Source organism: Salvia splendens, chromosome 14 (genome assembly GCF_004379255.2).
Source record: "Salvia splendens isolate huo1 chromosome 14, SspV2, whole genome shotgun sequence".
Taxonomy (NCBI): domain Eukaryota; kingdom Viridiplantae; phylum Streptophyta; class Magnoliopsida; order Lamiales; family Lamiaceae; genus Salvia; species Salvia splendens.
Genome location: NC_056045.1, coordinates 2,926,510 through 2,952,539, shown reverse-complemented (window position 1 = coordinate 2,952,539; position 26,030 = coordinate 2,926,510). Strand labels below are relative to the sequence as shown.

Genomic DNA, 26,030 nt, shown 5'->3' with positions numbered 1-26,030 from the left:
GTTATAGACCATCCTACACCCAAAATAATCAACATGATTGCCTATCCAAACCAAATAATTAGTTGTGAACCAATTTACTGGGACTAGGCACAGTCCATTCAATCAAAATATGTAATCGTATACGTAATTTTTTTTTTTATTTATTTTGGGTCATCTACAACCACATCAATTCGCAATGGAAGAGCAGCTGAAGTGAATCATCTTACGAACTAAGTTGCGGTGAGCCTTCAAGTTCCTATAACTTGAGAGAAGGTGCACCATTGCCAAAAATAATTAGGTAACACTAACAAATGATCAGTTCCATTCCACAAGGGCTCCGATAGACGTGTTTAAAGACTGCGAGACCAGAGTTGAGATCGTCCAATGACCAAAACACGGCCATGATCAAGCCCAAGGCGAAGGCGACATAAGGAAAGGCCACCGTGTGTGAGAAAAGGACGTAATATCATATAGCTAGGACAAGTCGGATGTAATGGAGGGGTTGGTCCCCCAAAGTCACATTCATGGCTAGCTAATTTGAGATTCACATGAAACATCAAATCTTAGATTCTTAATTAGTAATTGTCCTGCCCTAATCTATAGCCAAGGAAAGACAATAAAATCTAGCATATGCATACAAATATTTATGAACCCATGGACCCTATTGGTCTGTCCTTGTTTTTCTACCACCCTAATTAATTAATTAATTAATATTGTATTAAATGTGGATTTAGAAATCATTAGTCTACGCTTTGCTAATTATTCCCCAATTTGATTATTAAAGAGTCCCATTTTCATTTAAAAAGGAAACAAACTGAAACATGTTACCCCTTTCACCATAAAAATAATGCAATATATCAACATAAAAATGCCAATAACTTATACTATTCCTTGTGATATGAAACTGTTCAGTAATTGATGATTTCCTTTACTAAAAATTGTCTCAATTATATCCGATACAAGTGGGAAAAAAATTACATGCAGAATTTTCTGTAAAAAAAATGTTATTCACATGTGCTAATCCGCTGCTAATAGAGTTGAACTATATCTATCGGTAAATTCCGCTGGTAAAACGCAGAGTTATTTTTTTTACAGTGAAACAATACTTATCAATCTCTTGAATAAAATCCTAATTCTTGATTCATGCACATCCTTGCACGAATCTCCTTCACCGCATTAATTTTCTGAAAAATCAAACAAAAAAAAAATAATTAAAACCATAATCAACCAAAAAAAATCAAGATAACAATATATACACAATTTGAGCAAAAGAACCAAACCTATTGATCTTTTGCAATAAATAATAGCTTCACTAATTGAGTTCTCATCAGCATCATAACAAGACGCCGAGCTTCGCCTCGGCGAAGCTTCAAGAGATTCTAGAACCTTCCGTTGAAGATCATCCACTTTCCTGCTCTTCGCTGACCAGCAACCCGCAAACACCAACCCCTTCCGCAAGATCTTCTTCAACATCAATCTCCTCAATTTCGACACGATTTTATTACATTTTTTGTCGGGAACCGTTCCCGGGGATCTGGCTAGGATCTGCCCCTCCGAGAAGATCTCGTCCGCATTCTCAAAGTCAGCGGATGAAGAAGGGACGTCGAAGCAGAAGTCGTTGTCGTCGATTTGTCTGAGGTTGGGAGGTGGGGTGTTGTGTGTTAACCAGCTGTAGGAGAAGCTCTCTGTGTGTAATGGCTGTGAGTTTTCCATTAATGGGAGTTTTGAAGGGATTGGTTTGGTTGTGAAGAAGAGGAAGAATTATGTTTGTATAAATAGTGAGGTTCATGAAAACACATGGCATGTTGATTTGGAATTTTTGCTAGTTGTGCCGACAATTGACAAAGAGAATTTGTGGATGTTTTGGATTTGATGAAGTAGGCATTGGTCATATGATGTCAAGATTATGTGGTCTAGAAAGGGAACCCACTTAATTGTTAACAAACAAAAGATCATATAGAGGATCAATCTATTTTTGGAAGAATATTTATTCTCTATAAAAAGAAGAATTCTTCAACACTCATAAAACAGGGTGTGCAACACATTAATGTTAAGCTTGAATAAGCCACCAATAACCCTAGAGATCCTTGAGACAATATCGGAGTTTTAGCTTGTGTATGTAGCGTCAATATCGGACTATTGTTTTGGTGGCAATTTAATCTTAATCAATGTAGGAAACTAATTAATCAAAAATTGACACTTAATAATTCATCCTAAATTAAATAACATAAATGTGGCACATATAATTAAATTGGTCTCCGATGCATTTATTGGACAACACGTCGAACACAAATTTCATGAATTGAATTATGCAAAACATCCTTAAACACAGGATATATGCATACTACATTACTATCTAATAGATAGATGCATACACTATAAATCTTCATGCTCGAAAAACTGCAAAAGGTTTTCGATCTTATTTTAATGTGAGGTCTTATTTGAACCTCTTCATGTATATAATTCAGTTCCACCACATTAAAAGAATATTTCCATGTGCATACAATAATACTATTAAAGTAGTTGAATTTGAACTTGAACTTGCTTTGAGGAGACATGGTTCTATCGATGTTTTGGAAAGCACACTAAACGTCAGGAAAGGTTTTAGAAATAACAAAATTTAGTTGAAAAACGAACACTATAATATATATAAAAAAGTCCCTTCCTATAAATAAAAATACTATTCTTAACCTAAGACGTGTCTTTTTTGGATTACATCGAATCGATCGACTTTTTACATGCAGAAATCTCAATTTGGAACTATTCAAAAAAAAAAATGAATACTGATTTTGGCGTTTTATTTCAATGAATTCAGAACATAAACATTTTCTCATAATTTACAAACCATTAAAAGATACGAAGATAGTGTATTTGAATAGATTATGTTTTTTGAGTGATGGATACATATATATAATATATATAATAGATACGAAGATAGTGTATTTGAATAGATTATGTTTTTTGAGAGATTATGTTTTTTGAGTGATGGATACATATATATAATATATATAAAGATACGAAGATAGTGTATTAGAATAGATTATGTTTTTTGAGTGATGGATATATAGATGTGTGATCAAATACAAACACATATCTATAATACAAACTATAAACTTTAATTTTACACACTCCTTGTAAGTAATCAACGGTTAGTAATGTGATTCATATATTAATGTCAACGCCTAATACAAATTCTGTCACTGGGGGAATGTCAACGCCTAATACAAATTCTATCTCTGGGGGAATGTCAATGTCAACGCCTAATACAAATTCAGTCACTCGAGGAATGTCAACAATGTCAACACCTAAAGTTTGTATAGTTTGTATTATAGAGGGTTTGTAGATTATCATGGCCTTGGATACACATATATATAAAATATAATATAATAAGGAGTGTTATATTGATAACTCAATATTTAATTACTAACTATAATTAAATAATAGACATTAGATATTTAAATTAAGGGCCTACATCATCAGCCCCAAAACGTCAATACGATCAAAAAAACGTCAATAAGGGTATTAAGATCAATTTACTACAAATTAGTTTTAACTAACTTTTGAAAAATATCACATAACTTTAAAACGCATATAACTTTCTCGATTTGAATTATTTTTTCGGAAAACATATATCAAATTAAAGATAATTTCACAAGGATTCTAACGACATCTCACTTGCATATGTTTTTTTTTTTAAATTAACTTCATATATTTATATCATATATATGAAGGAGGAAAGTACAAATCAACTCCTATAACAAGGAGGAAAGACAAATTACGCCACCCAGAGTTCGAACTCGAGACCTCCAGGATGGACGCGGTATCCAGCACCCTTTACCGCTAGGCCAAGGGGCTTGGATGATCTCACTTGCATATGTTCGATGTCAAAATTTGAATTTTTTTTGGAAAATTTCCACTTTTTTCGTACAACAACAAATGTCAATAAGACATGTAGAATGACATTCTTAAAGCAATGTGTTGACATTCTCAAAGCAATTGTGTTGATATTATCAAAACACTATATTGACATTTTCATCCAAAACCCTAATTTGGTAGTTTTTTTTATCTTTTTTGATTTAATTAATAAAAACGAAAATTATACATGACAAATTTTAGACCACTATATTTCTAAAATTCTATGGTCTTAAATTAGTTATAGTTAGCAATTAGAGAATGAGTTAGCAATTGATCACTACCCTATATGCAATATGCAATAGGGGATGTAATATTGTGCGACGAAAAATTATATGAACTCATATTGTTCTTGCCACATCATATTAAACCAAATAAAGCCTAGAAAAATTATGGAAATGCCTTTAGATGATTTTTTTATCAATAATGAAATATGTCGTATATGCGACATACAATTTAATGTTATTAATTTAAAACATAATTAAATTTTATCTATAAATTATGTATTATCATTTTTAAATAGTATAACATAATATATTTATCTTAAATTCACTTAATAATCCTTAAAAATTGATGGGGTACGTACTAAACAAGCCCAATAGCAGTGACGACCCATCAGCCCAAAGCCCAAGGAAGAGTATCAGTTCGGCATTACCAAAGAGTTCGGCCCCAGCCTACAGCTCGGTAAAAGCCGACCAATCAGTTCGGCATTACCAAAGAGTTCGGCCCCAGCCTACAGCTCGGTAAAAGCCGACCAATCAAGCTCTACTCTCAGATCGGCAAAAGCTGCTCGGCAATAGTTCAGCAGTTCGGTCTCAGTATTCGACCGAACTGGGAGATAGTGGACCCATGCAGGATCTCATGACCACTACACGATCTATTTAGTGGTGTCAAATCATGCAGGATCTCATGCGGGATAAGCGGACCAAACAAAGAGGTAGTGGACCCATGCAGGATCTCCATGACCTCCACGACATCCACAACCATCATTAGTGGTGATGCAAGCCACGATCTTAGTTCAATGTATAAATAGAACTTAGATCAGATAGACTGGGGTTAAGTTCTCTAGAGATCAAATATCAAATAGCAAGTCTGTATTGTAAGCTGTAGAAAACAGATCAAGCAATACAACTCTGCCCTCTTTTCTTCCCGTGGACGTAGATTTACCTCAGTAAATCGAACCACGTAAATCTCTGTGTCGTGATCTGCATTTTCCTGCATTCATCACCATCAAAAATTCGCCAAACCATCACTGGCGCCGTCTGTGGGAAACAGAGAACCAAATTTGTGATAAAGCGAATTTTTGACCCTTTTTCCACCCCAAAAAAAAAAAATGCATACCAGATCACATACTACCCGTAATACCGTTCGTGAAAACCATGAGGAAGCTAGTCCAGCCCGCAGGTCCGGAAAACAGCCTCGGGAGACATCTACTTCCAGTTTTCACGATGAAGGAACAAGCCGCTCAAAAGGTCCACACACCGAGTCTTCCCAGCAGCCTGATTTGAATGAGGCTGTCAAGCTGTTCTTGGCTGAGAAGCAGGATGAGTTCTTAGCCTTCCTGCAAAAGAGCCAAGAGCCGAAGACGAAAACGGTGGATTCTCCTTCCTCATCCAGACATGAAAGTCACTACCGCAGTAGTGCCGTGTCTTCCAGGAAGAAGAATCCTCAACCCCGACATGTTCCTGTTCCTCCTCGGTACCGGAATCACAGGAGATCTCCATCTCCTCCATACCGAAGAGATGTCGGGTTCGCCACGTACGGAGCATTGAAGACTCCGTTCTCGGACGATATCACCCGAACTCCCTTACCACAGAACTACCGAACTCCGTCAATGACTTATGACGGGTTAGTGAATCCTCATGACTTCCTGGGACGCTATCAGTATAACATGGTGAACCAGGGTCTCAATGAGGTCCATATGTGCAAGCTGTTTCCCGAGCTGCTTATCGGGAACGCAAGAAGGTGGTTCGATAGCCTCCCCCAAGGAAGCATTAGATCTTACCGAGATCTAATGGATGCTTTCCACAGGAGGTTCTTTCAGAAAGCGGAAGCCCGAAGCACTTCGGCTCAGCTGCTTTCTATACGTCAAGGTCGTGACGAAAAGATCAGCGACTTTATGACGAGATTCCACAAGGAATGCCTACAAGTAGATGATCTCAATGATCTACTTGTCATTTCGGCATTCCAAAATGGAATCCTGCCCGGAGCTCTCTACAGAAAGCTCGTGGAATGCAGTCCGCAAACAGCTCAACAGATGTGGGACATTGCGGACCAGTTTTCTCGTGCCGATGAGGCGGACCGTCGAAAACGGTCTTTAGACAGCTCATCTAGAGAAGACAAAAAGAAGCCCGATCATAGCGATCAGAGGCTTCCTCGCCGAACTCCTTCCCCACTAAAGGAGGGATAGCGGTCATCCGAGGTGATCAAAAAAGAGCAAGAGTGCAGATTGCGCTTAAAAGTGCCGAGCAATCAGATCGGCACCATCAAGCATAGCAATCACAGCAGCCGGAGTCAGAGGCAGGCGAAATGACCGAAGTCACACCGGAGCCGAACTCGATGGTGTACGGCACTGAAGCCGTGATTCCGGTTGAGATCGGCGTACCCAGTCCCCGAACTCTAAATTTCTCCTCAGAAATGAATGATGACGGACTGAGAGCCGAACTAGATCTGGCCGAAGAAAGAAGAGAATTGGCCTGCATAAAAGCAGCCAAGTACAAGGAGCAAGTAGCCCGGTATTATAACCAAAGGGTGAAAAAGCTGCAATTTCAAGTGGGAGATCTCGTCTTGAGAAACAACGAAGTAAGCCGAGCAGAAAAGCTGGGCAAACTCGAACCCACATGGGAAGGTCCATATCGGGTGTCAGAAGTCCTCGGCAAAGGGTCTTACAAATTGACTCACATGTCAGGAGAACAAGCACCCCGAACATGGTACATTTCCAACCTCATGAAGTTCCATTTGTAAGAGACAGTCCGGTCAGTCAGTCTTGTGTCTAGTTCGGTCCTAGGGGTATGTGCTTTCTTTGTGCTTGTTCGTCCTTTTTTGTCTATGTGCGTTTGGTTTGTCTATGTGCGTTTGGTTTGTCTATGTGCGTTTTGTCTGTCTATGTGCGTGTCGTCTCTTACAAATGTTACTGAGGTATCTTGTTCTTTAAAGGCTGATCCCCTTCTTAGAACATATATAAGCCAACGATTGTGAGTCCAAGCTTCCAAGGAGGATACAAGACCACAATTCAGCTTAAGAAACAAGCAGTTCGTCTGAAACGAACTGCAACAAAGGGAAAGTCCGATCCACGCGATAAAACTCGCCGAATTAGGACAAGGGAAAGTCCGATCCACGCGATAAAACTCGCCGAATTAGGACAAGGGAAAGTCCGATCCACGCGATAAAACTCGCCGAATTAGGACACAAGCTTAGTCCGGTCAAAGAAATTTACTTCATAAGACCAAAGACGAGTCCGGTCAAAGAAGTTTATTTCATAAGACCGAGGACCAAGTCCGGTCAAAGAAGTTTACTTCATAAGACCAAAGACGAGTCCGGTCAAAGAAGCTCACTTCATAAGACCGAGGACGAGTCCGGTCAAAAGAAGTTTACTTCATAAGACCGAGGACGAGCACGATGAAATTTTTTCGCCGAGCTGTAAATACGCAGTGTTAGAAGCGAAATGAAGATTTCATTTATTAAAACTTGTTCGGCATACAACTCCGCTGCCCTACGGGAAGGCGTTACGCTATTACAAAGGTCTATTCTACTGTCCCTGGTTGCTAAAGTTGAGCCATCTATTCACAAAATCCTCGTGAAGCCGAGTTCGGGCGTTCTCGGCAGCTGAAGAATAAGCAGGTCGACGAGATGCTCTAATCGACCTACCGCCTCTTCCCTGAGCCCGGGAAGCTCTAGCACCTCGGCGGCGAAGAGTCTCTTCACGAAGCATTTGTTGATCTTGCTCACTCATAATCACAGCTCCTCTACGAACTTCAGTCCGTTCTCGTCTTGACGTTTCCGGCTGTTCCTGAGTTCGCTGCTGACTTGGAGTAGGGTTTTGAGCAAGTGAATCAGGGGTTTGAGCTAGAGTGTGACCATCTGTTGGCGGGAAATGCCTAAGGAATCTCTCGATTGAAGGACGCCGGGAAAGAATGATGTCGTACCGAGAAGCATAGCGCCGCAATGAATTCACGACTTGTTGGCAAACCGAGCTCTCCAGCGCATTGTTCATCCGGAGTACATGATATTCCTCCCACAGTTCGTCAACTCGTTCCTGAACTTCAGAGATGGTCATTCCCCCGCGCCTGCAGATGAAATCCTCATACGCAGTCCTCTCAGCGACGGCGGTATTCAGCTCGGCCTCCAGATCTTTCTTTTCGGACTCTAAGTCCTTATTGTCGGCCTCCAGCTTCACTGAACGAGCCAAGAGTTCGTCATTCTTCATCTGGTCAGCTATAGCTCTTTTCTCAGCTTCGTCTAAAGCCGAAGAGTACAGCCGCTTCCAGTGAAGTACCTCCAGCTCCTTGAGAGTTAAGAATACAAAGCAGCTATGTCAGTTCGGCATTTCAGCTTACCGAGCAGGTAGTAAACCACAACAGGAGTAAGAGAGTACGAAAAGCTATACGAAGACACAAGGGTAGACAGAAGAATTTTTTCATACATAAGGAAAAAATTTTTTTACACAAGGAGGGCTTCAAGGCCATCTTACAAGAAGGAAGAAACTAAACTAGGAGAAGGGAGACGAAATCATACTCCGCCAGCTTCGTCTCCGGCTCCTCGGTGAGGTTCAGCTTCCTTCTCCTTGTCTGCTTCAGCTTCAGCCTCGGCCTCCCTGCTCTCCCCAGCCTGCTCGGCGCCACCATAGCCGATCTGCTGCGCCTCCTGCTCGGCCTGCTCATCGCCGGTCTGCCGCTCATGCTGCTCGGTCTCACCCTCTCCGTGGAAAATTGGAGCGGGTGAAACTGACCCTATGGAGGCAAAGATAGCCTCCATATTCTCATCGCGGTCAGCTCGGCAACTACGAACTTGGTCTGCAGAAAGCAGGACCGAGGATGAAGCAAGCTCCTCAAGCACCGGCAGACTCTGAAGCCGAGCTGCTATCTCTCGGCCGTACAGCGGCAGGATGACTTCGGGACCCTGCTCGGCTTTATCGGTCATCAGTTTCAGCAGATCACCGACAAAGGCCGAAAATTGGTTGCTCAGAAAGAGTTTCTCCGCGAAAGCACGGAGAACCTCTCCTTGGGCAACCACGGCGGCAGCATCCCTCCGTTTCGTCTGCTCTCGCTGGATGACGAGCTGGTTTTTGGCAAACTGAGCTTCATCTTGGGCCGAAATCCTAGCAGCTCTGGCTTTCTCAAAGTTTGCCTCAGCCTGCTCGGCCCGATGACAAGCAGCCGCCAACTTCCTCTGCATCTCAGCATAGTCGTTGGACGCTTTGGAGAGTTCGACGGCGACGAGCTTGGAGAGCATATCGTTCCTCTGAAAATGGAAAAAGCAAAAAGTCAACAGAGGGGCTACAAAAAATACAGAAAAAAAAAGCAAGGCCAGAAAATCAAGAAGAAAGTTCACCTCGGCGAAGTCCGTGGGCCATAAAAAGGGCTCACAGATATGTTCCGAAGGAGGCGCCAAGACCACGTCTTTCTCCGGCGCTCTTGGGGGCTTCTGGGTCTTCCCCTTCCTACTTGCCGAAGTCGACTCCGGCTTCTTTGGATCCGAAGAGGTCTTTTGCCTCTTCGGATTCTTCTCGGCATCAGGCGCCGAGCTGGTAGCCTTCTCTCTCTCCTGCTCCTTGGACTCAGAGGATTGGCGACTGAGCTTATTTAGCATGTTCACTGCCGAAAAGCAAGGAAACAAGGTTAGTTTTCGCCGCTAAAGCAGTAAAGCATAAAAAAGAAATCCTCACCCTCAGTTTCTTCGTCCGAAGACGAGATATTGAACACGAGGTCGCCCTTGACGAGCTCAGTTTCCGAGTACTGTTTCCTAATCATAGGAATCTTATTGAGCTCGCCCTCGAGCTCGGCCAACGGTTCTAACCGAGGATGAGGAATCACGGACTTCGGCCCTCTCCAGGGAAAGCCCGGAGCCGCTGTCCTATTATAAAAAAAGAAGCGGTTTTGCCATTTCGGCCATTTGGTTTTGCAGAAGGCCCTAAAAGGCTGTAAAGGGATCAAGTAAAACCAAGATCCCTTCCTCTTAAACTGGAAAAAATTAAGGATTGCCCTCAGAGACAGATCCTTATCTAGCCTACGCAGTTCGGCAGCAAAGGCCGATAAGTGCCTCCAAGAATTCGGAGTCACCTGACCTAAAGGGAGTTGAAAGAAATCAAGAAGCTCTACAAAAGGTGGGGGAAGAGGGAAACGAAGCCCGCATTCTAAGCAGGCTTCGTAAACGGTGGCATAACCCTCCGGCGGCTCGTTAGCCCTATGATCGTCGTCGGGAACCACCGCCTTCCCCCTGGGAAGAAGATATTTTTCGTATATGGATATCACAGTATCCTTACTCAAGACGCTGTGAAAGTACTCTACGGTCTTCTCCCCAGATTCTTTCCGGCTAGAAGACCCCTTACCCCTTTTCCTACCGCTACCTGACTCAGAAGAAGAAGAAGAAGACATAGTTCTTACTCTTCGAAAGTCTGAAGAAATTCTGAAAAAATTCTTGAAAGCGGAAGAAAATTTTTACGCAAAAGAGAGAGAATGCAGAAGAAGCAATAGCAAAAGTGTTCAACTGATGAAGAAAGGACGTATTTATCAGATTCGGAGAAGATTTCAAAATCATCGCACCGTTTCGAATCCCACCTTTTCAGGATTCAACGGCCGGATTTTACTGTCGCATTTAATGCAGTCACGCGCAAGGCACGTCCCCTGACGTCAGCTTCCCCCGTACCTTTATCCAGAATGCCGAAGTGACTCGCTTCGCCGAAGTGATTCACTTCGCTTTTCGGGGGGGGTAGTGATGGGGTACGTACTAAACAAGCCCAATAGCAGTGACGGCCCATCAGCCCAAAGCCCAAGGAAGAGTATCAGTTCGGCATTACCAAAGAGTTCGGCCCCAGCCTACAGCTCGGTAAAAGCCGACCAATCAAGCTCTACTCTCAGATCGGCAAAAGCTGCTCGGCAATAGTTCAGCAGTTCGGTCTCAGTATTCGACCGAACTGGGAGATAGTGGACCCATGCAGGATCTCATGACCACTACACGATCTATTTAGTGGTGTCAAATCATGCAGGATCTCATGCGGGATAAGCGGACCAAACAAAGAGGTAGTGGACCCATGCAGGATCTCCATGACCTCCACGACATCCACAACCATCATTAGTGGTGATGCAAGCCACGATCTTAGTTCAATGTATAAATAGAACTTAGATCAGATAGACTGGGGTTAAGTTCTCTAGAGATCAAATATCAAATAGCAAGTCTGTATTGTAAGCTGTAGAAAACAGATCAAGCAATACAACTCTGCCCTCTTTTCTTCCCGTGGACGTAGATTTACCTCAGTAAATCGAACCACGTAAATCTCTGTGTCGTGATCTGCATTTTCCTGCATTCATCACCATCAAAAATTCGCCAAACCATCAAAAATGTATAAGCATCTTCTCCAAATCAAAAATAAAAAATTAATTGAAATTAATATTTAATCTATCATCCTGCCAGCCTTTAACCAAAACTCAGTAAAGAGTTAACATATTTTTATTGAAATAAAGTAATGAAAAATAATTAAAGATATGTTTGGTTTTATTAAAACTTTAATGAAAATGACCTGCCTTAACGTAACAACATGAACACCTCATCGATTCCATATTCTATCTGGCGCACAACGAGCCACGATTTTGATTTCAACATCTAACAATAATTTGTCACCTTGGATTTAGAACTTTGTACATTTCAAAATTTGATACATTTATACGTTTTATTGTGACGATGTAGTGATTTTCACACTATAATAAATTAATAATATTAGAATATAGAGTATGAAAGGAGAATATAGAGTATGAAAGGAAAGTGAATCAATCTATAACACCAGCTAATGACAAATCCATGATTTTATCCGTGGGTCTAAATTTTCGTTAACAGTTATGAGATGATTCTAATAATTATAGAGGCAGCTATGACTTATTACTCGCACATTTTATCTCAAGTCTTTCACTGTGTCTGTGCGCGCCACCGTCGTTGCATGACTCATCATGCAACAACGAGATCTCATTCATTTATATTTATGTGTTTACACATTGCATAGACTACATAACATCGCATGCATTCTCTATTTAGATTTGATCTTAAATACTCATCAATTGCATTCTTAGTTATATAGGTTAATTTATTTAACACTCTCCCTCCGTCTCTCAAGAATATGCACTTTTTTCTTTTTAGTCCATCCCACAATAATATATACTTTCTAATTTTGGAAGGTTTTTTCTCTCTAATGAGGTGAGACCAATTCTCTACTAACAATACTTTATTTAATTTTTCTCTTTACCTCTATCTTACTTTATTAATTTTACATTAAAACTCGTGCTGACCTCAAAGTGTATATTCTTTGGAGACATATGAAGTATTATCATAACTTCATTAATTTAAGAGTATGGAGGGAGACTTCTATGGGGTGGAAGCTTAAATAGAATTAATAGGGATAAAGACATGTATCAACACATCACTCACAAAAAAACAAAGTTAGAGTATTTATTACTCTTTTCGTTCCAATTTAGGCGATGCAATTCATCTCAATACCATAATTTAAGAAAAAGAAAATGTGTAAAATAGAGAAAGATTAAAATGAAAGAAAGAATAGAAAACGAAATATAAGAGAGAATAAGGTTAATGTGCAACTTAGCTTGGAATCAAATAAAGAATACTGATTCTCATCATCTAACTTGTGATCGATGGAGTATTTATCAATTATTGTATTTAGTCTGTTAAAAAAATTGTTTTTCTATTTTTGCTACGTTCATCAAAATTAGCATTTACTATATATTAATGGTAAATTGGGGATCTCATTTTCCATTAAAAATATATTTATTATCAGTACTTAATTTTTATGTTTTTCTTATTTTATGAATTTTATATCAAAATTGATATAATTCGATATCAAAATTATTTCTCTATTATCTAAATTTAATTCTAAATTACTACTACTTAGTATATACTGGTATATTTATAGTACTCCAGTTGGATGGATATTAGTATTTATTAATAATATTTTTATCATTATTTTATTTTTATTTTTCTCTTATTTTATGGTTTTCATACTTTATGCAGATTGAATAATAGTAGTAATTTATTTTTTAAAAGGCAGTTTCCTTTCCACTCGGCAAAAGAGGCAACAAAAGAGAGTGATATTCCAAAGAGGAATCCATTGTTGTTTAAATTAGTGAGAGGCAGAGCCGAAAATATCTTCCACCACCGCTTCGCCGGAAATTTCGCTGTCAACGCGCATTCTCTTCGCCCTCTCTCCCCGCAAAGATACTAACAATTCAAAGATACTAACAATTTGATCTCGTTTCATTTCAGCATTGCAAATTCAAAGTTACCAGATTTGAAGGAGGAGAGAGAAAGCGGATCTCCACTCGCTTATCTGATTCCAGATCTCGTTTTATACGATCTCACCACAGAGTCGGCGCATCGATCGGCCATGGCCGCCGCGGGCGACGACGATAAGAAGTACATCACCTCCGACGAGCTCAGCAAGCACAACAAATCCGGCGATCTGTGGCTCTCAATCCAGGGCAAAGTCTACAACGTCACCGATTGGGCGAAGCGCCACCCCGGCGGGGAGGTTCCTCTTCTCACTCTCGCCGGCCAGGACGTCACCGACGCATTCATCGCCTTCCACCCTGGCTCCGCCTGGAAGCACCTGGACAGTCTCTTCACCGGCTACCACCTCCGCGACTTCCACGTCTCGGAAATGTCTCGCGATTACCGTACCCTGGCGACGCAGTTCGCCAGATCCGGAATGTTCGAGAAGAAAGGCCACGGCGTGATCTACAGCCTCTGCTTCATCTCCTTCCTCCTCGCCGCCTGCTTCTACGGAGTCCTCCGCTGCGACGGTTTCCTCACCCACATTCTCTCCGGATGCCTCCTCGGATTAATCTGGATGCAGGTCGCCTACCTAGGCCACGACTCCGGCCACTACAACATCATGATTAGCCCTAGATTCAACAAATTGGCGCAGATCCTGACCGGTAACTGCCTCACCGGCATCAGCATTGCGTGGTGGAAGTGGACGCACAACGCGCACCACATCGCCTGCAACAGCCTCGATTACGACCCCGATCTCCAGCACCTCCCGATGCTCGCCGTCTCCAACTGCTTCTTCACCAACCTCACCTCCAAATTCTACAACAGGAAGCTCGAATTCGATCCAATCGCGCGGTTCTTCATCAGCTACCAACACCTCACATACTACCTCGTGATGTGCGTCGCCAGAGTGAATCTCTACCTCCAAACATTCCTCCTCCTCTTCTCCAGCCGCAGAGTCCCCGACAGAGGCCTCAACATTTTAGGAATCATGGTGTTCTGGACATGGTTCCCTCTCCTCGTCTCATTTTTACCCAATTGGACCGAGAGAGTCCTCTTCGTGCTAGCCAGCTTCTGCGTCTGCTCAATCCAACACATCCAATTCACGCTCAACCACTTCGCCGCCGACGTCTACGTAGGCCCCCCGAAGGGGAACAACTGGTTCGAAAAACAAACCGCCGGAACAATCGACATTGACTGCCCTTCTTATATGGATTGGTTCTTCGGCGGACTCCAATTTCAGCTGGAGCATCATCTCTTTCCGAGGCTGCCGAGGTGCCATTTGAGGAAGGTTTCCCCCATTATCAGAGACCTCTGCAAGAAGCACAACTTGCCGTACCGGAGCTTGACGTTTGTGGAAGCAAACAAGTGGACGCTGCGGACGCTCAGAGCCGCCGCGGTGGAGGCCCGAGACTTCTCCATGGTGCCGAGAAACTTGCTGTGGGAAGCTGTCAACACCCATGGATGATATGAGAGAAGTAATTCATTTCTCACTCGCACACTCTTCCTTAATTTTGTTTTTCTATTCTTTTTCTGTTTTTGAAATGATTTGATCAGCTCTTTGGAACAGCTTGTGATAACCTTATGTGTTTGAAGTTGTTCATTGGCATATTTATACGTATCTATTATGTTTGGAGCAACTGCTGTCACTATTCATATTTATTAGTATAACTGTTTTGTTGGTGAAGAAGGTTTGAATTCTGAAGTAAGTTGGTTTTGGGATGGAGGAGGCAACCTATTTATTGAAATTAAATGAGTTGAGTTGCTGCACTTTAATTACTGGTCAAAGTCCATTGAATAAGATGTTTGCATTGGAAAAATTGAAACAATCTCCCTAGTCCCTAGCCATGATATAGAGCATCCGCACTAGCTCAAAACTGGCTGATCACTCTCTCCCTTTCCTATATTTCTACTACTTTTCATAAACCATAACCATGCTTTGTAAAATTCAGGAAGATGATAGTCTTAATTTATTTCCACTATCATCATCAACCTAAAAAAAGCAAATAGACAAAGAATAACGAAATGAAGAGCAAGTGGAAGAGGGGAGTAGTAGGATATGTTGCTATTTTTTTTCTTCACAATTCATCAAAAGTTGATATTGCAGATTTTTTGTTCAAAATTACAAAAAAAATCTTTCAAAATCTCACCATTTAACAGCCAGTACCTCGAAATTCAAGAAAGTTTATCTTCTTGTGCACGCTAGAATTCCTAGGTGCAAAACGAAACCTTCAATTAATTCATTTTAATTAAACCTAATCACCTAATTAACCAAGTAATTAATTAATTTGCTAACATTTTATTTCATACCATAAATTATTTTAATAATAGATAATTTAGTACATGTAACACAAACATAATATTACTATTTTACATAGGAAAATATACTCTGTTAAATATATATCACCCCTCCTTCCATTTCTATTGATAGTAAACATCAAACTATTTCAAAGATCATACGTATCATTTTTATTATTAACTCTTAAAGTCGATTCATAAAGTATAATTAGCTTTTGAATTTATTGAATGTTGTTGATATTGTCATTTGTATTTAAGGATTTACTATTTGTTGTTTGCAATACTATTTTCTTATTGTGGAATAAGTTAGGAGCACATGTACCAACCCATTTGATGATACTACTAGTATTTAATATATCAATTATTGTATTAATTATTATATATCTGTTTTATCTATCTCTACTTGCCTTCGAAAATAATAAAATAATAGTATTATTTGCCCTCTACCCTAACTAACTAACTAACTATACATACATATAAATGCGTTGGACTAGGAATGACTAATATACCCACGTCAGCAGATTAACACATTAACCTTCTTTTTCACAAAATGAAAAGAGAGGACTCATTACTGTACATAATTCAGCAAATCCATCATATTTAGCATCCCAAAACTCTGTTTCCTTTTCCAATTTCTGCGTATTTCTTGGGGTAAAATTTGGGTACCAATATTCTTGACACGAGTATGTAAATGTTGATGTGGAAGAGATTTCAGCGATAAAGATTTGATTTTTTGGTGTTTCTTTTCATGGGAGTGTAAATGGGTTCACTTGAAACTGGATTGGCATTGAAGAGGGATCATAATTTGCAGCGCTCCTCTTCTTCGAGGAGCTCTAGCAGCAGTAATAGTATTGGATTCTCGGGGCAAAGGAGCAGATCAAGATTTGCAAGAGCTGTCCTTTTCAAGAAAATGGACTATCTGCAGTTGATTTGCTCGGTTGCTGTTTTCTTCTTCTTCGTTTTCTTCTTCCATATTTTCTTCTTGCCGGGCTCGGTGATTGAAGATGGGAATAATGGCCGTGATTTGTTTGGGAGGAATGTTGGAGCTGATTCTGAGGGTTTTTCGTTTTTGAAAGGGTTGGATTTTGGTGAAGATTTGAATTTTGAGCCTTTGAAAATCATTGAGAAGTTTCGGAAGGAAGGTGGTGTTGGGAATGAGAGTGGAGTTGTGAGATTTGGATACAGAAAACCGAGGATTGCTTTGGTGAGCATTGTAAAGATTTGATTTTTACTCTGTTTAGTTTGTAAGCTGTTTGTGAATTTGATTCCTTCTTATTTGGGATTTTGTGAATTCAGCTAGTAGAGTTGATGTCTGAGCAATGTAGTTGAAATGAACAGCTTTTGGATTTTTTTTTGTAGGTTTTAGCTGATCTATGGGTTGATCAGCATCAAATACTAATGGCTACTGTTGCTACGGCTTTGCTGGAGATTGGATATGAAATTGAGGTGATAATTTGTTAGTTCTTTGCATTTCACATTTCTTGTAATTGAATTTACCGGGCACAGTTCTTTGTTATAAAGTTATAATCAAGATGGAATATAGATGGTTCTGTGCCTATGCCTTGTCCATGTTGTCAAAGATCATATAGTTTTGATTATTTCAAAATTTTAACCTTTTTGATGATATGATCATGCTAAGTACTTATAATAAGTTCCTACAGTGTATTCAGAAAAACGCTGTAAGACTGTTTGCTTGAGTTACCTTAAACGATAGTATTACTTTGGGTGCTCTACATAATGATGCAATGTATTCAGTCTAACCTAACCTTGACTTGATCTTATGATGTTGACTAAGTTTCTTGAAATCTTACTAGTCTACTTTTCCTATTTGATTGGAACTTGTATGATAAATATTTTTGTTCTAAATGATTGCTGCCTCTAATAGCTTTAAAAGCTTATCATTTTTGGATTTGGTGTATATGCTATACCTTAATTTAGTGGAAACCTGCTTTAAAGCTGTGTTTTTGGGCCTGATGTTAGAAAGAGTAGATCTTTGGGGTCAATATTTTGGGGTACAAAATCACATTTTTTGCCGACTATCATCATGTTAAGGAGGCAGCTTGGATAAAGGCGATAACTGTGCTACAAACAGAATCTGAGTTTTATCTACGTATATCTGATTTGTTGTTACCGCTGCTGCTGTTGTTTCCCTTAAACTTGATTTGGAGCTTGAGCTGGAAATAGCCATTGATATACCATTTGTCTTTCCAGGTATTCGCATTGGAAAATGGTCCAGCACATGCTATTTGGCGAAATATAAGTGTTACTGTCAGCACTGCTGACAATAATAAGAAGTTTGCTGTAGATTGGCTGGAGTATGCATATTTCCATCGACTTGTTATGTCAATAAATTCTTCATTAGTATTGGGATTCAACTGCTATAATATTTGAAACTTATGACTGTAGTTAAACTTGACCCTGCCCACCATTCTCATATCTCTAAACTAACTTCTTACCGTGTTGTCCATTTGGCAAAGAGATTCGTCATAGACAATTTTATATTGTTTCCTATAGTAGTACATTTTTTTCTCCAATTGTTTTGTTGCACTGTTCACTCTTCGTAAAGTTTCAAGATTGCAATTTATGTTTGTTGGTTGATGTAATTATTAGGCTTTGGGCTTAAGAACTTTGTTGTTGGGGTTGAAATTCTTGGTCCAATGCATAGCTTCCATCCCCAACATCCTGGTTACTTATTCAGCTCCAGTTGCAATAGGAAATTCGGTGATTAGGGAAAGAAGTCAAAATATGATGGTAGACGTTCTAACCTTCTACTTCTTTTGCAGCTATGATGCCGTTCTTGTGAATTCAATTAATGCTGCGGGGTTCTTATCCCGGTAAGCAACATCATCTTATATTGTTGTCCATTTTAATCTATCTTCTTATGACAGTTTGAGTTTTGTTGCTGACTATATCCGTTGCCAATGACATAAAAGGTTTTACTCCTTACAGTCTTATGCAGGATCCTTTCAAACATGTTCCAGTTGTATGGACCATCCACGAACAAACACTAGCAGACCGATTAAGACAATATGTTTCAAGTGGCCAAAGTGAGTTGATCGATATGTGGAGAAAATACTTCAGCCGGGCCACCGTTGTTGTCTTCCCAAACTATATTCTGCCGGTAAGCACGTTTTACTTGTTATAATCTACCAAGTACCAACTAAAAAAAGAGTTATTAAATACTAATTACTAGGAGTAAACATGAAAGTTTTACCCTTTCGAGTGGTTATGGAGGAGGATACAAAACCTGAAACTAATTTGTTGTCAAATTCAGTTCTCATGAATGAATATTGTTGTTGAGTGTATCTACGAAAATGAGAGGATGCTACTGTGATTTACATGATCAATTCCTAGATACAATGCAGATAGTGTATTCGATGTGTGATCCTGGAAATTACTTTGTCATTTCGGGCTCCCCTGAAGAAGCTTGGAGAGCTGATACGCAAAGGGCTTTAATAAAAGAGAATTTACCACCGAATGTGGAGTATGAACCAGATGATTTTGTTGTTGCAGTTTTGGGCAGTCAACTATCATACAGAGGATTGTGGCTCGAGCATGCCTTTGTTTTAAAGGCTTTATACACGCTATATAAGGACTTTGGCCATTCAAGCGCTCGTCTTAAAATCATAATCACAACTGGTGACTCCACTAGCAACTACAGTAGTATTTTGGAGGTGAGAATATAATATGTCTTCAAACTGCTATACGTTCATGGAGACCTTGCAAGGCGCGAGCACATTTTGATAATTCAATTGATGAATGAAGGGAGGCTGCCGTTTTTTAAATCCTTCTATACTAATAGACTGAATTTCTTTCTGCAGACCATTGCCCTAAAATTCGGATATTCAAAGGATACGGTGAAGCATGTTGCTATCAACCAAAACATAGACACTGTGATAAACAGAGCTGATCTCGTAGTATACGGATCCTTCCTTGAAGAGCATTCTTTTCCCGGTGTTTTGCTGAAAGCTATGTGTTTCGAGAACCTATAGTAGCTCCAGATCTACCTGCTACAAGGAAATATATAAGCATAATAATCATAATCATCCTGATTGGTAAAGTATACATTTATTAGTATTTTGTAGTATTCCCTGCTTAATGGATTCATGAATATCTTAGGTAAATGACAAGGTAAATGGCTACCTTTTCCCAAAGGATGATATGAGGGCTCTGATACGTATCTTGTTGCAAGTGGTTTCAAATGGTAAACTCTCAGTTTCAGCTCGGAATGTTGCATCAACTGGAAAACATACAGCTAAAAACTTAATGGTCTCAGAAAGTGTGGATGGATATGCTTCACTATTGGAAAACATCCTTACACTCCCATCTGAAGTAGCTCTACCCCTGGCTGTCAAAAGCATTCCCAACAAACTGAAAACTGAATGGCGATGGTCTCTTTTCGAAGCTATTTCGGACACCCATTCTCCTAGCAAAGATGGTGTGGAGTCCATAGACAAGATTGAGAAACTATTTAATCATACCAACGGAGAGAACTCTGTGTCGTTGATATCACCGAATGAAACATTTTTGTATTCCATATGGGAAGAGCAAAAGAACATGGATATTGCTTACATGAGAAAGAACAGAGAGGATGCAGAGGTAAGTAAATCTGGTTTTGCCACCCTCTATGAAATCGAGCATGATATATTCGATTTGCTGAGTTATTTTTTTTGGTGAACCTGATGCAGTTGAAGGATAGGACAGATCAGCCTCGAGGCAAATGGGATGGAATATATCGAAGTGTTAGGAGGAGTGATCGTACGTTACACGAAAGAGATGAAGGAGAACTTGAAAGAGCTGGCCAACCACTATGTATTTACGAACCTTACTTTGGAGCAGGAACCTGGCCCTTCTTGCACCGCACTTCATTATATAGAGGGATTGGGCTGGTGAGTACTCGACTCATGCACCATGTATTTTTTGTGTTTGCTGTCAGCTTACTAGCATTCGGCTGATGCAATGTGTGAATGCATTGGCTAGTCCACGAGAGGTAGAAGGCCTGGAGCTGATGGTGTGGATGGGCCTTCTCATCTCCCTTTGTTGAATAATGCCTACTATCGAGATGTCTTAGGAGAATACGGAGCCTTCTTTGCAATTGCTTACCGGAGTGACCGCATTCATAAGAATGCTTGGATAGGATTTCAGTCCTGGAGAGCTACTACACACATGGTACCTTTATTCTACTCTCTAAGCATTACGTGGTTAACTCTTATTTCGTCACAAATCTTTTGCAACTCTAGATTAACTGAAGAACTTTGGTTGATTAATTATTTCTAGATCTACTAAAGCAACATTACACGGGTAATTTAACAGGGATCTCTGTCCAAGACTGCTGAAAAGTCATTGTTGGACGCTGTAGAAGCACGAAAGCATGGAGACACTTTGTACTTCTGGGCCCGGCTCGACAAGGACCCTAGAAACCCATTGAAACAGGATTTCTGGTCATTCTGCAATGCTATAAATGCCGGGAATTGCCAGTAAGTATTCTCGTGTTGATCTTATCACTTTCAAGTCAATTTCATCCCATACATGGCAGAAGAAATAATGCGATTAGTGTGTATAGTCTCGGATCACTCCCACATTAGTATTTGCTATTTTCTCAAAGTATTGGCACAAGATTGGGTTCGTATGTGCGTTGGACCTGATATATTTTTTGTCGTGGCTATCAGGTCTGTGTTCTTGGAGACTCTGAAACAGATGTATGGCATAAAGCATAACTTGACTTCTTTACCCGTCATGCCATCGAGTGATGGCACTTGGTCTGTCATGCATTCGTGGGCTCTTCCTACTAAGTCGTTCTTGGAGTTCGTCATGTTTTCAAGGTTTGAACTTTTTCAAAATCCTGTTCCTATAAGATTCCAACAGACAAACGTATCTTTTAACAAGCTATTGTTTTGTCGATTTATAGAATCTTCGTGGATGCACTTGATGCACAATTCCACGAGGATCACCAAAAAACCGGGCTCTGCAGTCTTGGCATATTGAAGGTAACCATCATCGATAAAGATGAGTTTTTTCTTGTGAATATCCTCTCAACATGCATGTTATCTGAAATGTATCAGGACAACCACTGCTACTCTCGTTTGCTTGAATTGCTCGTAAACGTTTGGGCATACCACAGTGCGAGAAGAATGGTGTACACAGACCCAGAGACGGGTTTTATGCAGGAGCAGCACGGGCTGAAAAGCCGGAGGGGTCAGATGTGGATCAAGTGGTTTCAGTTCTCCACTCTTAAAGCCATGGACGAGGACTTGGCCGAGGAATCTGACACGGATCGCTCATACAGACGACGGCTGTGGCCATCAACGGGCGAAATAGTATGGCAAGGTACCTATGAGAAGGAGAGGAGTCGGAAAAACAGAGAGGAGAAGAAGAGGCAACAGAGTGAGGCTAAGAGGGACAGGAGGAATAGATGGGGCAGTCGTCAGAAACCGATCGGAAAGTATGTGAAGCCGGTGGCGGAGGCGACGAAACCGATCTTGCTTTGAGGTAGCACTAATATTTTCATACTAATTCTTTTGGAGTTGCCATTGTTTCTACTCTTTTAGGATCAAGATTTCTTCCCTTCCCCTCTTTATTTGGTCATTTTTTAACTTGTAAATGGTAGATTAGTTTATTAATTTTAACTTCATTTTTAGCATCAACACTCCCCGTCTTGGAGATTTGGTACTTGTTGTACCTTTAGACAAAAATTGGTATCTAAATCCTAATTTTGAAGAATGAATTCAGTTTATTCTTTGGATGAAAATACTTTTTTTTATTTTTATAAATTAACCTTTTATTTCCCTTAATAACGTGAGAGGTTTAAAATTGGTAGGTTTGGGGCTGGCTGCAGCGTGAGCCCATCGGGCCACTGCGTGTGGCCCAACCATGCGTAACATCTCCCTTCGTTCAATTAATAATGTCGTTATTTATAATCTTTCAATCTAAAAAATGTTTAAACTTTTAACAAAGCCTTAAAAATTGCATTTTATAATATGCGTTATAGCTTTGAGAATTATTAGTGCGACGAGAATATTGATAAGCATACAGAAGCAGAATATGTAGAATAAATAAAAGAATTACTATTTGCATGTAAATTATTGGATTTTGATCTAGTTATATAAAGTTAAAAACAAAACATTGCAATTTTTTTTTGAATGAACTTTCAATTTCGTCTGATTTGATAACAAGTTGCATGAATGAATTTTAGTTAATATGTTTATGGCTTCTATAGTATTTTATTCTTCTTTTAAAATAAATTAGATATTAATAAACCATGGTTATATATTTATTTCAATATTTATATGATGATGTCTTGACCAATAAATTCAAACAAAACAAGACACGATCCTGTACGGACGTTATCAAGACACATTTATTATTAACACAAAATGATTAGAAAATACAGAAAGTTATGTTAATACTACAAAATATAACACAATGTAGGAGATAACATATAACATCAAGAAAAGAAAAGGCTCAACATTCTACCCAGACTGACTGCTAGTTTATTGATGCACAACAGGGAAAGATTGGATAATAAGATACAGCCAACTACTAGTTAATGATTGATCAAAAGAAGATGTCCATATCCATAGACTCTAACCTGATGCAAAAGCTGAAACGATCTAGATTATAGTTTGGTGAAGGAGTTATGCACTTATGCGCCCGTCCTAGATTATAGTTTGGTGAAGGAGTTATGCACTTATGCGCCCGTCCTCAACTTTGGCGTCTTTTGCTTGACAAAGAAAGCTGAGAGCACACTCCTGCTGCGAACAGGGGGTCGAACTATTTCTCTTTGTGTAAGATTGTCAAATGACCGGAATGGAGTCAGAGGTTTTGAGCCCTCAAAAGCATCCTGCAAGTGAATGGAAAGAAGTGTTAGGTTTAACACAAAAAAAACAACAAAAACAGCAGCTGGATGTTGTCTCGATGAAGAGCCTACTGATTTTAAGCCATAAGGTCCGTGTAATATTTCATCATAGACACATTTCTAGACATAACACAAGTCAAGCTGGCCTAATTGCCCAAATTTAAGAAATGTGAAAGACCGGAGACTGAGATATCCAAGTGTCTTGTGAAGAAGAGAAGTACGATTAAATTTAGAATATTCTGGGGTTATTTTAACTTTACCTGTTGAACAACACCCAGTTTTTGCATCGCTGCACTTGAAGCTGGTGTGGATTTCATCCGTGTGTTCTCTTCAATATCTAGCCAATCAAGACAAAGTTTGACAAAATAAATACTGCTTCTGCGACATAATGTTACATTAACCAGAGCGAGACAAGTTCCACTCTAATATTTTGCATACCTGACATGCTGGGCGGCCAAGAAGTTCTCCCATATGTTTGCGAGTTTTCATTGCTGAAAAAAATAAGCATATATTATCAACATTATGTGTTTGACCATTAGTATCTCAGATTCGGATCGTAAACAAACCTTATAATACTGCGTACAGAGCCTTTCAAAGTTGATTTGGTTTCAGATGCTAAATGCCAAGAGAGAGTTTTTGCGGCTGTAGCACCTAACAAAGTATGCAATAAGGCAAGTTAACCAGCGATTATGTATTATTCCAAAGCTGAATGTAATCAACAAGGGTAAAATGCAGAGCATATCAGTCACCTGCATGATAAAGACGGGCTCTTGCTAGTGCAGGTTGCCTAGGATCAGTCTGTATATGTGGGTTAAAGTGCACCTTCTTGTTCACAGAATCTGGCTCAGGTAAAAGCCAAATAAAATTAACAGGGAAAATTAAAAGAAATACTAGAAACTTAGCAAATATAGTCATTCTACAAGACAATCCTTAGTCTTACTTGGCAAGATATAATGTTTGTGATGCCTTGGGATGATAGCTAATAACTGCTGCTGCCTAAGACCTTCTTTTTCCGTATATATTTGGCATGTAAGCAGTTGCTACAGAGAAAACGCATTTCTGAGTCTCGATAACATGTTCGTGATCAATAAATATTCTCTGACCTACCTGATTTAGACAAGTAACTTTCAGCTCCATTGATGAGATGTCCGACGTCTGTTGTTCCAGGATATCACCCAGCTTGTAAGCAACAGTACCAAGGTGGTCGATTGCATTCACTAGAGCTCGTACAGCATAATCCTTAAGATTGTCCAACACCCTAATGCAGAACAATACTAATTATAAGCTAAAACATTCATGACCAATAGAAAACAGACCCAGTAACAGCTTTTTCTATAAAAATTCTCAATTCTTGATTGTGAACAAAAGTAACTCATACTGAATACCACAAAAATCAGCACTCCATTCTTTAAAATCATCAGAAATCATGGATTGGGATAGGAATGCTGGATTTGAAATGAATGGATTAAGCTCCTGATCCATTATCAAATCCTTCAAGCCAAGCACAACCTCAGATAAGATGGCAATGGACTCACATTTGTTTTTCCTCGCTGTGAAGGTAAGACTTCTCACAGTATTCTGCAGCAGAGTATAGTTGGGGCCTGAGGTTCTTGAGATCCTGCATTGGTCAAACAACAAAAAAAAATCCATTAAATTAGTAAAGCCATGAGCAAGTGAATCAAGCATAGAGCACATTCATACAGACTTCAGAGAACGATGCCTCTATAGTTCATTTCGGAGATCAATCGAGTAGAAATTTCAAATAAAGCATCTATAATTTTCAATGTTTAAGAACATGTATCATTACAAAGCACATCATATGTATGCCTACTTACTCCTACTTTTTATAAATACAAACAAAAGTACTAAAACTGAAATCAAAGTTTAAATAAATGAAACAGTATATTGAATTTCCCCAGCTTAATTTCAGATATTCAATCCGGATTACAGCATCTCATCATATTTTTCTAGCTCCTCTTTCTCCACTACCAAATGATCATACGATCCAAAATAAAACGAAAAAAAAACGCAAAAAAAAACGAAGTCAACTAGAAATCACCAAGCAATAACGCAAACCAGTTGATCTAAGATCTGAGCTCACAATCTCGAACCGAATCTCAGAAACAAACAAAACCTCACCTGTAATGCAGTAACAAAGCTCTTACTTCTCTCCATGGACACCGCGTCGAACCTGAGGCTCCGATTCTCCGCTCGAACTGTCTCCGCCTCCATTAGCAACACAGATTCCACTCAGCTCTCGAGAGACTTCTCCTGAAACTCAATCATCAAATCCGCAAAACCATCACACACAAAAGGTGCTTTTTCACCGCCAAAAAAGGATTCGGGAAACAGAAATGCTGAACTATTAAGCAATGATTTGTGAAACGAGTAAAATGGGTATGAAAATTTGGTGAAGCAACCCCGGGAAGTGAGTGAGGTGTAGTTGTAAATTGGGAAGGAAGTTAGAGAAATAGGAGAAGGACGAAAGCGACGTCGT

General features: G+C 39.7%; 3 protein-coding genes and 1 pseudogene across 3 annotated transcripts; 2 read left to right on the top strand and 2 right to left on the bottom strand.

The window, feature by feature from the left end:
- Positions 1-884: 884 nt before the first annotated feature.
- Positions 885-1,795, bottom strand: LOC121764855. Its single transcript, XM_042160879.1, has 2 exons — positions 1,260-1,795; positions 885-1,163 (listed from the first exon to the last, which is right to left on the bottom strand). The coding sequence occupies exons 1-2, from the start codon at positions 1,690-1,692 to the stop codon at positions 1,156-1,158; spliced, it is 441 nt and encodes a 146-aa protein (XP_042016813.1). The 5' UTR covers positions 1,693-1,795; the 3' UTR covers positions 885-1,155.
- Positions 1,796-13,164: 11,369 nt separating this feature from the next.
- Positions 13,165-15,067, top strand: LOC121765374 (delta(8)-fatty-acid desaturase-like). Its single transcript, XM_042161504.1, has one exon. It carries the CDS (start codon positions 13,496-13,498, stop codon positions 14,846-14,848), a length of 1,353 nt encoding a protein of 450 aa, XP_042017438.1. The 5' UTR covers positions 13,165-13,495; the 3' UTR covers positions 14,849-15,067.
- A 986-nt stretch (positions 15,068-16,053) lies between these two features.
- On the top strand, positions 16,054-22,411 carry LOC121765377 (annotated as a pseudogene).
- A 610-nt stretch (positions 22,412-23,021) lies between these two features.
- On the bottom strand, positions 23,022-26,013 carry LOC121765376 (protein ABIL1-like). The gene is made up of 9 exons (XM_042161507.1): positions 25,673-26,013; positions 25,069-25,151; positions 24,641-24,791; positions 24,474-24,573; positions 24,283-24,372; positions 24,100-24,184; positions 23,972-24,024; positions 23,794-23,870; positions 23,022-23,518 (listed from the first exon to the last, which is right to left on the bottom strand). Exons 1-9 carry the CDS (start codon positions 25,763-25,765, stop codon positions 23,366-23,368), a joined length of 885 nt encoding a protein of 294 aa, XP_042017441.1. The 5' UTR covers positions 25,766-26,013; the 3' UTR covers positions 23,022-23,365.
- Positions 26,014-26,030: the final 17 nt, after the last annotated feature.